This window comes from Coenobita brevimanus, chromosome 78 (genome assembly GCF_032717465.1).
Source record: "Coenobita brevimanus isolate Jiangsu-jjx chromosome 78, ASM3271746v2, whole genome shotgun sequence".
NCBI classification, from domain to species: domain Eukaryota; kingdom Metazoa; phylum Arthropoda; class Malacostraca; order Decapoda; family Coenobitidae; genus Coenobita; species Coenobita brevimanus.
In genome coordinates this window covers 26240038-26254824 of record NC_137031.1, presented here as the reverse complement: position 1 = coordinate 26254824, position 14787 = coordinate 26240038, and the positions used below count along the sequence as shown (strand labels likewise).

The window sequence follows — 14787 nt, the reverse complement described above, 5'->3', positions numbered from 1 at the left end:
AAGACTGGTAGAGTCAACTCAAATAATCGCTGGCGATGCATTTTTAAGATGCCCATGAATGGTGAAAATCCGAAAATGAACGACGCCCTCCAGAACGGCCCATGCAGCTTTCGTTTAACTATGGGATTACTTAAAAACCTTTGATAATGCACCAAAGCTGATATATGTGTATTCTGGGATGATTCAGTACAAGGCATATAACTCGACACGCCAGTGGTGATTCCATAAATATAGAGGGGCGACTGCAAAGAGATGCGATTTTAAACGAGGACTAACCGTGTGTCTCCGAACTTATTTATCAGGTGTGGGGGTTCACACTGACTGACATGGAGATGGCCGCACTGCAATCACTGGACGAAGGGGATGCGGGACGTATAATGAACTCCACTGAGATTCTCAGGTGAGTAACATGAGTCTCATTGATGTCAAAAAGTATGAAAAGTGTCTCTGGAGCAAGAGGCCTTCACGTGGTGACACAAATATTTCTTGGCTGCTCTAATCTTTGTTGGCCGGGTATGATAAGCGTCTCTCAGCTCCCTCCTTGTCTGTAAAAAAGAAGGATGGTGGAGTGAAGGACAAAAGCGGTTTCAACATGCATTTCATGAGGTTCACGTCCAGATAAGCCTGGGGCCAAAACAACAACAGTGATGAGAAATACTGTTACTCCATTTCTAAGTTTTTACTTAGAAACACCACCAAAACAAAGGAGAATAAGACCTCATAGTGAAAAGAGGAAAAGTCACATTGGGATTAGAAGGAAGTAGGACAGATACAAGACACAGATGATGACAGAAGTGATTGGTAACTGACAATGATATGGCTCATGTTAGGAGGAAAGCAGGAGTGATATGAGGCACAGACAGTGAAACTGGAACTGGAGTTGATATTGGTACTATAGGTTAGGAGGAGGGCAATATACAGTAGACTGTGTGGAGAGAGAGAGAGAGAGAGAGAGAGAGAGAGAGATTAAGAAATAGATGTAGATAGATAGATATAGATATAGATATAGATAGACATAGATATAGATATAGATAGACATAGATATATATATATATAAATAGATACAGACAGATACAGATAGATATAGATAGATAGATAGATATAGATAGATCGATAGATAGATAGATATAGATAGCTATAGATAGATAAATAGATATAGATAGATAGAAAGATAGATATAGATAGATAGATAGATAGATATAGATAGAAAGTTAGATATAGATAGATAGATATAGATAGATATAGACATATAGATAGATAGATAGATATAGATAGATAGATAATGAATGGAGGAAGGAAAAACAAAGGGATAAAAAAAATAAGTCCATGTGCCTAAAGGCATCCCCCATTCATAAAATATTTATAACAACTGGACTGGAACTGAAGTGGATTAAATGTTTGTGGGAATCAACTCCCAGGAAGTGAATTCCAGAGAGTAGTAGTTCTGGGGATAAATGAATTTTGATAAGCAGAGGTTCTGCATTACGGGGGAGAGAGTGTGAGTTCATGGGAGCTCCCAGCTGCTTGACTATTTCGGAAGAAAATGTGAAGGGGAGGAACAATTGAAGTCAGTTCGTCTGAACACTTACGGTAAAAATATCTATAAAATAATGCTAAAGAAGCAACTTCTCTACGTACTGATAATGGAGGAAGGTCTTGCGTGATGGCAGGATTATTGATTAATGTAATGGCTTTATTTTGAATTTTGTCGAACTGCCTCATTGCAACCGCTCCACATCCACTCCACAGTGGTGAGCAGTATTCGATCTGAGAACGCACATGACTTTTGTATATTGTGGTCATTTGCTCGTCAGTGAAGAACTCACGAACTCTGTACATAAGTCCCAATTTTTGGGAAGCATTTTTAGCAAGGGATTTAACATAAGCTGTCCACCTTAGGTTGGGGTTTAGAGTAACACCTAGGATATCAATTGTAGTGGATATGGGAATATTGACATCATTTAAAATTATACACAAACATACACGCACACACACACACACACACACACACACACACACAAACAATTGAAACAGAAGGGAGTGTTGAATGACAATGGTATGATAAAAGTTAGAAGGAGGGTAGATCAGATGTAAATCATAAAAGCCAAAGCATTCGCCCAAGAATGTGTATTGCCCGCCATCACCAAATAACTAGATTAATAAAATAGAAAAACAAATAAATTAAAAAGCAAATAGTCATTCTCAGGATCTTTCAAGCCAAAGAAAATAAAAATAAGTTGAGTTAGGAAGATGATAATTATGTTTAAACTACGATATGACAAATGAGTCCACCAGTACCAAATTACCTATCTGGAGTATAGGGCCCAATGCCTGGCTAAAACAGTCTGGCAGATTCGTATTTATGCGTAGATGAAAAGACACTTTTGCTTTAAATAATCGAAACTCCCAATCATCTCTCGTGGTTCAGTGCTGCAATTTCGGCAGGTTCATGACTCGGACTGGGACATTCTGCTCACAAGACCATGAGCCACCTCCTATTTAAGTGGACTTAGGCACACGTCTGAGTGAAGAGCAAGTGCTTTGTCATTGGTTTGGAGAGGCTGCCGAATTTATGTATGTCCACAAGCCAGGGAGTTCTACAGGAAAATTTAGTAATAACTTGATGCATGTGTCACCGATTATCTATCTTTAAACGGCGATGACTCAGACTTCATCACCACGCAAGGGATTTTCTGGGACTGGATTTTCTTGATATGTAGTATTTTCTGTCATACTATATTCCTGCTGTAGTTTACAAACCATAATTTTTATTTGTTTTTATTTCAGTTTGAAAGGCCACCCTGAGCGCCCACATTAGTATGGAAAATGCTTTCATTTATCGGACAGAAGACTAAGATTGTTCCACACAAAGCTTTAACTGATTATTATTCCTCCTGCTACTAGGTTAAGTTCACTTCACATTGTTCAGTTTCTAATAATTTTTCTGTTTTGCACTTATGACTGTTAAACTACTGTTTATATAATCACATGCTTGACAGTTGTTTCTCAGACAATCCACTGCATACTTGCAGTACTTGATGTGCTTTATAGATCTCTGGCCGTATTTGTAAACGATCACAAGCTTGTAAAATATTTTCCTTGTTTAGAATAGACATTTACCTTCACTAATAAAGCTACCAAACACTTCATAATTATATTAGCATTAGTATGAAAGTGAATGAGCTGGAAAAACCTAAACACCCTATGACCATAGTAGACATATGGAGACTTGCCTATCAAACATGTACAACAGCACTAAACTTATGCTGGAGCACACGGCCCTAACATAGGGCTCTTTTAAAGTTATGGAGTAGATTATTTCCGAAAATGCTTAGCAAGTGACTGAAGGACATATTTGCTTTTAGAGATGCCTCTGCATGCAGAAATTGGTTCGGAATCTTTATAAATACGGGTGCTGAACTATTTTGCTCCAAAGTTCTGAGTACTGGGTGGTGGTAGTGTACATAACAAAGACTACACAGCCAAACACCTTCTTTGGGGCTGACGTTCCTTGTAAGGTTGATAATTATAATTCCATGTGTACCTTAGAGAAAGAAACCTTCTGTATGATTCATGCAATAAACCATGACCATCTCACAGGAATGTGCCTCATTTTTACCGCATGAGCCACGTGTCCATCGCTTAGTATGTTGTGGAACCCAGAGAAATTAGTTACTTAAGCAAACAGGCTCTCCCATCATGGCTAGTGGCTGATCACTCTATCTTCTTATGCCTGGAGTGAGTAGCTTAGACCTATACCGCTATGGTTTTGGAGGGGCAATAAATTATCAGATGCTGAATGCATCGATGGAGCAACTCATCCAGTTACTCATTATTATATATATATATATAAAAAAAAAAACTTCAGAACAAAAAAATCTGTGTATGCCCAGACCACCAACATGCAACATATTAAGCACATCTGCTATGTGTCATTCTCTTTACGATTTACATCAAGGTGTCACATGAATGGATTCACAGCCACTTCTTATTTTACCAGATTAATGTCTGGTCATGGATACCTTAATAGCCTAGAGGCTATCTGTTATCCAGTGCTTTTTCCCCCCATCAGGAACATAGTAACCCGAAGCTAGGATACTTAGTCCCAACATTTAAGGCAAGGGTGACCAATGTCCCTAATCCCTAAGAGACTTTATGTGAGCAGTACATGCAATGTCATAAGCATTTTCTTTGTGAACAAGTAAACCTTTAGTGTGTCACTCACTGTAGAGTCATCCAAGGTAAAGAGAATGTGAGAGGTAGTTTCACCGCCCCTGGCTTGCGCAGAGGCTGTGATATCCATGATAATAAGAGAGAGAAAATGGGAGCATGAAAGAAAATAAATGTAATGATATACAAATGTAAATTGGTTATTGCCAGATCATTTGGTGGGTGTTTAGAGTTGCTATGCTCTCAACCAACAATCTCTGTCAATATTTTCATCTGCATTTCTCATAATGAGCTAGCTTACAGGCACCTGTGACGTCAGGTCTGTGTCTGTATGACTCTGTGTACGACATTCCTATATTCTCTGAAAACAGACAGTTCTTCTTGAAGACATATTGTATAATATCTCAAAAACATAGCACTAACCTTTTCATTGCTCTGCATGCAGTTTAACCCCTCCACCCACGATGACACGTTTGTCGTCATGTGGGCGTGGCTGCGACTATACTCGATGACGCGTTTGTTGTCATTTAAGCATAAAAACCTTCGTCAGAGAAAAAGTTTTTGGCCGATTGGCATCATTTTTGGAGGCATCATAGTTCCCATGCTTCTCATTAAATTAATGACTTGGCAACCTTGGGGCCCGAGACGTGCAGCAGCCCGGACTGGTTGATTAGTTCCACAGCAGCTGTCGAGGGAGTAGGTAGCGTGTGGTGGGGAATTTAAATCATACTCTATTTACCTCCATCCTGAGTGCGCATCATATTCCACTATACCCAAGGGCTTGTGTTTACTTTTTGGGCACCTCTGTGATTAGATTTGGTGTTTACAATAGGGAATTAGGTGTCTGTGAATCATTCCTGGCTGTTATCAGCCCAACAAAGATTGTGCTAGGCCTACCCTGTTTTTCGGCATCTCCCAACTACACTCCCTCTACCCTGCACCCAATGTAAGTATTCAACATTGATCAACAGTGACAATGAATCAGGTGAATATAGTGTGCAATGTCTGGAATGGAAAATTTGGCAAGGAGTTGATGAAATCCTTGTTTTATACTGATATATGGTGGATAGTGTTATTGTGCAATAGAAAGGAGTATAGTGCAACAAGTGTAAGTGATGAAATATTGGCTAGGGCAGGAGTCACATATGCCTTACAGCCACGGCATGCAGTTGTCAGGAGGGGAGAAAATAGAGGAGGTTTATAGGGATATTTGATTTTATCATATTGTTATATTTATTCTGTATGCTTTCTCTGTGTAATAAAGCATGAGTGTTATGGTGATATGTTTCTCGTATGCTTTTGTGGATGAACATAAACACTGCACCACGTGCTCGTCAGAAAATATCGTTTGTGATGCCTTACATATCGCAGATGTGACATAAAGAGCATGTTCATGTACTGTTGTGGTGAAATATAGTACATGCCTCATAACATGATGGATTTGATTATGTGTATTGTGAAACAAAATCTAAAATTCTGCAACGTCTTCAGGTAAGGGAAACATCATCTGCTACACCTTAGCACACAGGTAAGGGCCACGTCCCTGTACTTATTGTGGTGTAATATACGTGTATCTCATATAGTGATAGATTTGGTTATGTTTTATGTAAAAGACAGTAAAAGACTGACCCAATTGTTCGTAGGAAAGAGTGCATTTCGTACATCTGAGTTAGCACAAAGGTAGCAACATGCAATGCGAGGTTAGGAACACGTGCATTTATATTTGAAATATACTGTGTATCTCATATATTGATAGTTAGGCTGTGTATTATGAGAATATCATGTGAAAGACTGACCCATGTGCTTGTAAGAAAGAGAACGTCTCGTACGCCTGAGCTAGCACAAAGGTAGCTTAATGTAACCTGAGATACATAATTGTAGAGGGTGTGATATACTTTGTATTCCATACAGTGATATATTTAGTTATGTGTTTATGTGAAAAGAAAGTGAAAATGAACCACATGATCGTCTGGAAATCATCGTCTGCTACACCTTACCGCCCAGGTAGGGGCCACGTAATTGACCTACAGAAGACGTGCATTTACATTTTATTGGCGAAATATTCTGTGTGTCCCGTATATTGATAGATGAGGCTATGTATTATGTGAAAATAACATGAAAGACCGACCCATGTGCTCGTAAGAAAGATAACGTCTCGTACGCCTGAGCTAGTACAAAGGTAGCAAAATGCAACCCGAGGTTAGGAACAAGTGCATTTACATTTTCTTGTGGTGAAATACACTGTGTATCTCATAAAAAGTGATAGATTAGGTAATGTTTTATGTGAAAAGACAGTGAAAAACTGACCCACGTGCTCGTAATGAGAAGTGTGTGTCGTACACCTGACCTAGAACAAAGGTAGCGAAATGCAACGCAAGGTTAGGAAGACATCTATCTATCTGTCTATTGCCAGAAGCCTTAATCCCTTATACGAGGTGGCCACAAACAAATCGCTTCCACGTCACCCTGTCCCCCGTCATGACACTGCCCCGCTCCCAATTCACACCGCCCTCTCTCATATACCTCTCCACTCCATCCCTCCATCCCATCCTTGGCCTTCCCCTCCCTCTCTCCCCCCTCCACTTCACTCACATACACTCTCGTCGTCAGTCTCTCAATCTCCATCCGCTCCATGTGGCCAAACCACCTCAGTGTGTTTCTCTTAATGTTTCCTGTCACATCCACATCCACACCACAACACTCCTTCACATCCTCATTTGTCAGTCTCTCTCTCCATGTGACTCCCCAGGTTCCTCTCAAATAACTCATTTCCACTGCTCTCACTCTTGACTTATGTCCTTTCAACAACGTCCTAGCTTCACTTCCATACGTCAGAGTTGGTATTACAACAATGTCATGTAATAACTTTTTCACTTCCATTCTCACTTCCCTGTTTCTTATCACTGCATTCAAGGAACTAGCAACCTTTCTTCCTTGTTGTACCCTTTCAAGCACTTCACCCTCTAAACTTCCATCCTTACTCATCACACTACCCAAGTACTTAAACGTGCTCACATTTTCCATTTCCTCATCATCTAACCTAAGTGTACATTCACTGACTTCACTTCTCTTGAAGACCATAACTTTCCTCTTTCCTACATTCACCTTTAGATTCCGTTTCTTACACATTACCAAACTAATCCACCAAGCCTTGCAGCTCCCCTTTGTCTTCACTTAACAGCACAGTATCATCAGCGAACAACAGTACAGGGAGTTTCCAAACACTGTCCTCTCTCATTAGAGCCACTCCAGCATCCACTGCCCTACCTTCTTTCTCGTTTATAACCCCATCCATATACAGATTCAACAACCATGAAGACATGACGCATCCCTGTTTCAACCCAACCTTCAAAAAGAAAAATTCACTCAGTTCACTATCCACATTCACTGCAGCCTTAGCACCCTCATACCTACTCTTCACATCATTCAACAACTTCCCATCTACTCATATATTCTTAATACTTTCCACAATTTTTGTCTATCCACCCTGTCATATGCTTTCTCCAAATCCATGAATGCTGCATTCAACTTGTTTCCCTTCTCTAGACACTTTTCCACTAAAGATCTAAGAATTAATATCTGATCAACACAACCTCTTCCCTTCCTAAAGCCTCCCTGTTCTTCTCTAACTAATTCCTCTGTTATTTCCCTCTGTCAATAAGTATCCTACCGTATACTTTGCCCATTACACTGAGAAGACACATGCCCCTGTGATTACCATACACTTCTTTTTCCCCTTTCCCTTTGTACAAGAAAATAATTATACCTGACTACCAATCATCTGGGACTTTACCTTCCTCCCAGGCCAATCTGCATATGTTCCACATCCATTCTACTATATCTCTCCCCCATGCTTCACCATTTCACCACACACTCCATCAACCCCTGGGGCTTTTCCCATTTTGACTTTCTTCATTGCTTCCACAACTTCCATGCTACTGATTTCTTCCCTTCTTCTCACCTCCCTCCTTCTCCCAGCCATTCCCCAGCCACTTATACTCGCATTACTTTCATTCTCTTTTTTTAACATTTCATTAAAGTGTCCTCTCCATCTGCTCACTTTTTCTCCCTTCTCAGCTAGTAATCTCCTGTTTTAAACTTTCACTCCCCTAACTTCATTGCCACCCTGTCTTACTCTTTTCACCTCTTTCCAGAACATTTTCTTACATTCCCTCCACTTAACACTCAAATTCCTTCCAAATTCCTCATTCACTCTCTTCTTACTTTTTCTTACTAATCTTTTCACCTTTCTCTTCCTTTCTACATATAACTCTCTCTTCCGTCTCTCAACTTCTTCCACACCCCTATTTCTCATCCATTCATTATACGCTTTCCTCTTTTGTGTCACAGCCTGTCTCACCTCTTCATTCCACCATGCTGTTCCTTGCACCCCCTTTAGTCTTCTCTTCACCCCGTACACCACCTCACATGCTGCACATATTTCATCTGTGAATATCTTACACACACCTTCCACATCCCCCATCTGCTTCAATTTGTATTTACCCAATCGTTCCTCCACTTCTCTCTTATACTCTGCCTTTTTCTCATCCTCTTGTAACCTTTCCACTCTCCTTACATCTACTCCTTCCTCCCGTCTTTCCTTTCTTCTACTTCTCCATTTTACTTGGACTTTGATTCTGACCACCACCAAGTAATGGTCAGAAAGTCCACTTCCCCAACCTCTATGTGCTCTTGCACCCATTACACATCTTCACATCCTTTTATTCGCACACATATAATCAGTCATTGCCTTCCTCTCATTCAGTTCACCATCCACCCTTCTCATCACTCACCACTTATACCTGTGGATCATTTTGTGCTTGAAGATGGTATTGGCTATCACCAACCCCCTCCCGGCACAAATGTCCAGTAAAGCACTGCCATTCTCATCTATCTCAGCAGGCACACCCCACTCACCAACTGCTCCATCCACCTTCACATTCCCCACTTTACCATTCATATCACCAATCAGAAACACTCTCTCATTCCTTTCCAACTTTTCCATGCACACTTCCACATTTGTTCAGATATCTTCTCTCACTCTGCTTTCACAATCTTGTGTTGGCACATACACGCACACAATCGCCCACATTTGTAGTCCAACTTTCAGTCTTACCAACGCAATCCTTGAACCAACTAATCCATACTCTCTTATATACTCCTTCCATCTGTTACTTACAACAATACGCACTCCTTCTTTTTCCTTCTCATTCTCACCTACTCCTGCACATATACCCCATCCACACTCTTATCCTTTCACACTTTCACCTCACCATTTAGTTTCAGTTAATCCACATACATCATTTCGCACCCTCAAGCACCTGGACAAGCTCTTTTTCTTTCACCTCATCATTTGCACCCCTTACATTCCATCTGTATCTTGTCCTCTGTACGGTTCTTAGTCATCATCTTTTGGTCAGTCCTGGTCTGAGGCTTCTTGTCCATATTTTTAGTTAGCTGTTTTCCGGGGACGGGTACTAACCCTTCGCCAACCCAGTTGCTGTCACGTAGGGTACAACTGTTGGTTGATTATAAGGTTACCACCCAGTGTTGTAAATGATTTCCTGGTTTACAGGACATCATTTGGCTTGCCACTCGATGTAGAGCTACCCTAAACACAGGGTACTACTACACTAAGTGGGTGGATGATGGGCGCCACCACCTACCACACAAATGTCCATTTACATTTGCATTTACATTAGGAAAATGTGCATTTAGATTTGGGAGGGGGTGAAATATACTATGTATCCCATGTATTGATAAATTTGGCTATATTTTCTGTGAAAAGACACTGAATAACTGACCCACGTGCTCGTAATGAAGAGTACGTGTTGTACACCTGAGCTAGCACAAAGGTAGCGAAATTCAACGTGAGGTTAGGAAAATGTGCATTTACAATTTTTGTGTGAAATATACTGTGTATCCCATTTATTGACAAATTTGGCTATGTTTTCTGTGAATAGATGGTGAAAAACTGACCCACTTGCTCGTAATGAAGAGTGTGTGTCATACAACTGAGTTAGCACAAATGTAGTGAAGTGCAATGAAAGGTTAGGAAACGTGCATGTACATTCCTTTTTTTTTGGTGAAATATACTGTGTATCCCATGTAATGGGGTTGGGTGGTGTGTGGTGCGGTAGGTATTGGGTGGGGTGGCGTGTGGGGGATACGTATATATGCAGTTGGATGGGGTTTGGTGGGGCAGATATAGGGTTGGGTGGGGTGTAATGAGGTAGGTATTGGATTGGGTGGGGTGTGGTGGGGTATGTATGATGTAGGTGGGATGTCTTGGGGTAGGTATAGGGTTGAGTGGGATGTGGTGGGCATTTCCCTACTACAAGTACTCAGTGCATCCACCCACTGTACACCAAAATAGACTACTCCTTACCTGCCCCGCCACTGCCTTCCTTCGCAAGGGACCCAACACCACTGCTTCGGGCATCGCACTACGTCTGATTCATGGCTGGACTACCTACATGAAGGAACAGGTGGCTCTTCACCCACCACCACGCTAACCTACACACATTATTATTGTAGTTGTACATTATAATGACGATGATGCTGTAGTGATAATTATTTATTATTATTATTATTATTATTATTATTAGTTATTAGTGCTATGTTTTTATTATTATTATTATTATTATTATTATTATTATTTCGCTATTATTTTAATAGCCGAATATCATATGAAACATTCACAGCAATTATTACCAATTGTATAATTAGCTTAGTTAGCTAGTGAGGCGTTATGCCTATTGAACACATGTACAATGACATATTTGTCAATTATAATTCGTACCTGCCATGTACAGCACTGTACTGTAACACCACCATTGTGTCCAGCGGCGCCTTGTGGTGCCTGTAGTTAATAAAGCTACGAACCTTTAAAAAAAAAAAAAAAAAAAAAAACTCCGTCCACATCAGTTGCTGACGGTATCCGAAAGTAGCCATCTGACACAAAATCTGGGTCACGCCGTGCTGCCAAGGATATTGTGCTTACTTCGACTTCCAGTTGAAGATGGAGAACTTCCAAGCGTTGAACTAACTGCTAGTGATTCGTAAATGGTGTATATAATGAAAACAATAAAAGTAAATGTAAGCAAATAGAAGTAAAACATGAAATCAAGTAATGTAAGTAAAATAACGTAAGAAATGTGTGATTTACAGTAACGAATGTGGGTGCGTGCTGCATGAATGTGTATTGTGCCTTATGCTAGTGGTTACAGTGCCTTATACAAATACAATATAAAGCAAGAGGAAATAATGTAAAATTAATACAGAACCCCAGCTTCCCATCATCATAGTTTTGACTGTGACCACATTATGAAAACCAGCTTGCGTTTCTGTACTGCAAGTACTCCATGCATCTGCCTATTCCAAACCAAGATGGACAGTCTATCCACATCAGCCGCTGACGGTATCTGAAAGTTGCCATCTGACGCAAATCTGGGCGTGCTAGGTGAGCACTTTTACCATCACTAGGCATATTTTAACCAATTCTTAGTTCTATTCCTGGAAAAAAAAGTCAAAAATGGCCGGCACGGGGGGCCAAAACGACGACAAAGCCTCCGACACGCACCGGGTACAACTTTATCCCTTCCTAAAAACCTCTCTTTTCTTCTTCAGTCAATTCCTAAGTTAGTTCCGTAACTCTATCAATAAGTATCCTACCATATATATTTCCTATTCCGTTAAGAAGACAGATGCCACCATTATTACTACACACTTCTTTTTCCTCATTTCCTTTGTACGTGGGAATAATTATACCTGACTTCCAATCCTCCGGGACTTTACCTTCCTCCCAGGCCAATCTGCACATCGTTCATATCCATTCTATCTCTCCCCAGTGCTCCAGCATTTCACCACACACTAATTTAACTCCTGGGGCTTTGCCCATTTTGACTTTATTGCTTCCACTACTTCCATCCTACTGATCTCATCCTCCCTTTTCACCACCCTCCTCCCAGTTATTCCCCAGCCACTTACACTTACATTACTTTCATTGTCTATGTTTAACAGTTCTGTAAAGTGTTCTTTCCATCTGCATACTTTTTCTGTTTTCTCCACTATCAATCTACCATTTTTATCTTTTACTCCCTTTCTAACTCCTTTTCACTCTGTCTAACTCTCTTTACCTCGTTCCAGAACATGTTCTTACATTCCCTGCACTTCACACTCAAATTCCTTCCAAAGTCCTCATCCACTCTCTTCTTACTCTCCCTCATTAATCTTTTCACCTCTCTCTTCCTCTCTACATATAAGTCTCTTCCATCTCTCAACTTCCTCCATGCCTCTTCTTCCATCCACACACTATATGCTTCCTTCTTTTGTGCCACTGCTTGCCTCACCTCCTCACTCCATCATGCTGTTCCTTGCACTCCCTTTCGTCTTCTCTTCCCCTTACACATCACTTCGCATGCTGCACAGATTTCGTCTGTGATAATCTTGCACACACTTTCCACCTCACCCATCTGCTCCAAATCACACTTACTCAGTCTCTCCTGGACTTCTCTCTAATATTCTGCCTTTTTTACAATCTCTCGCAACTTTTCCACCCTCTTTGTATGGACTACTTCTTCCTGTCCTTCCCTCCTATTCCTCCATCTCATTTGAACCTTGATTTTCACCACCACCTAATGGTGGTCAGAATGCCCACTCCATCAACATCTGTATGCTCTTTCATCCATTACATACCTTCTCATTCTATCATCCACACACACATAATCAGTCATGGCCTTCTCTTCATTCAGTTCACCACCCACCCTTCTCATCACTCGCCACGTATACTTGTGGATCATTTTGTGCTTAAAGAGGGTATTGGCTATCACCATCCCCCTCCCCACACAAATGTCTCCTAGAGCACTGCCATTCTCACCCACTTCTCCAGGCACACCTCACTCACCATCTGCTCCAACCACCTCCACATTTCCTACATTTCCATTCATATCTCCAAAAACACACATTCATTTCTCTCAAGCTTTCCCATGCACTCTTCCACATTTGTCCGGAACTCTTTTTCGCTCTGCATGCACGATCTTTCGTTAGCCCATACACTCACATAATCGCCCGCGCTTATATTCCCACTTTCAGTCTTACCTACACAATTCTTGAGCCAACAGATCCACACTGTCTTAAATTCTCCTTCCATCTCTTGCACACAATACATAGTCTCTTTTGCCCTCTCATTCTCACCTACTTCTGCCCATATACCCCCTCCATACTCTCATCCCACCATTTAGGTCAGTTAATCCAAATATTTCCACTTTTGCACCCTCAAACACCCCCTACACTCCATGTTGATAGATAGTGATAGATATAGAGATGTCACTGAGGGAAAAGAGTCAGAGGGAAAATATGCGATACATAAACACCCTAACACTGTGTATGGCCTTCTACCTGTTATATTAATATTATGAATGATCAGGTCAATGGCGTACAGGAAGTAGATGTGGGAGGGCTTTCGGTGGCCTGGGGCCCCCCAGTCAGACAGGTAAACAAATAGATTAATAGATAGATAGATATAGATGGATTAATAGACAGATTAATAGATATATATAGATAGAGTGATAGAGAGAAAAAGAAAAGTTGATTTACAAACAGGCTGACACAGGCATATACACAGACACAAACACATAAACATTAGAGTCTGATGGATAAATATATACACAAGCAGATAATACTGTGTACATTTTATCACTTTGTTTTTATACCAGTTCATCAACAATTACCGCCTCAATCAGCACGGCGCCTTTCTCCTATATTTTGCTTCTTCCACAAGAGTTTATTCAGCTTAGGAGAGCACACTCAGGTAGTGAAGGGGTTTTTGTCGTTGTTGTGGCCCTAGTCATATATGAGAGCAATCTCTGTGGACTGTAGGATTAAGTCGCCCTTCTCCTGCAGTCCAATCGTCTTCCTTTTCGGGGGTAGGGAGGGAGCTGAGGGATATATGAATAACCGATGCTTGGTTATATCGGTGCCACCACGTGAAGGCTTCCCGAATGAATTAATGAAGGCCATATCCATACCCTCCAGTTCATAACGTTTCTCCAGGAAGTAGAAGATAAAAGTCGTTTGTAATGACAGGAATGTAATTAAAATATTCTTTTATTGCAATAACATTTTTATTTGTCTTCTGTCGTACATTGTTATACGAGTTCTTTGTTCTCATTTTTTATAGTTCTCTGGAATCATTTTGGCTTTATTTGATATTCAACATATTTAATGGGACTGGTCTCTGTCTCTCTGTCTCTGTCTGTCTGTCTGTCTGTCTCTCTCTCTCTCTCTCTCTCTCTCTCTCTCTCTCTCTTGTACTCACCTCATCACCTCCCTCTCTCTCCTTTCTTGCATTCTGGCTCTAATCATCCTCTCTGTCTTCCTTCCTTTCCTTTCTCTCCTTTCCATTCCCACCATCATCTCTCTCTCTCTCTCTCTCTCTCTCTCTCTCTCTGATGGTGGCAATATTGAAAGCTAAAAGTTGTATTTTTCAACTTCTACCTCACATTTCTGAACTGGGTTGTAATCTTTGCCGTTGCACTAAACAGTCTTATTCCAGCTGAAAGAAAGATAGACAGACATAAAAAGATTACAGATACAAAGATAGGCAAATAGACAGAT

General features: G+C 40.7%; 1 protein-coding gene across 1 annotated transcript in view; it reads left to right on the top strand.

Annotated features, from left to right (window-relative positions):
* The window catches only part of LOC145408769 (1,5-anhydro-D-fructose reductase-like), a 106393-nt gene extending 95708 nt beyond the window's left edge, over positions 1-10685 (top strand). Inside the window, exons 8-9 of the mRNA XM_080279420.1 lie at positions 303-400; positions 10547-10685. Coding sequence (XP_080135546.1) covers positions 303-400; positions 10547-10685 — 237 coding nt within the window. The remainder of the gene's footprint in view (positions 1-302; positions 401-10546) is intronic.
* The last annotated feature ends 4102 nt before the right edge of the window (positions 10686-14787 follow it).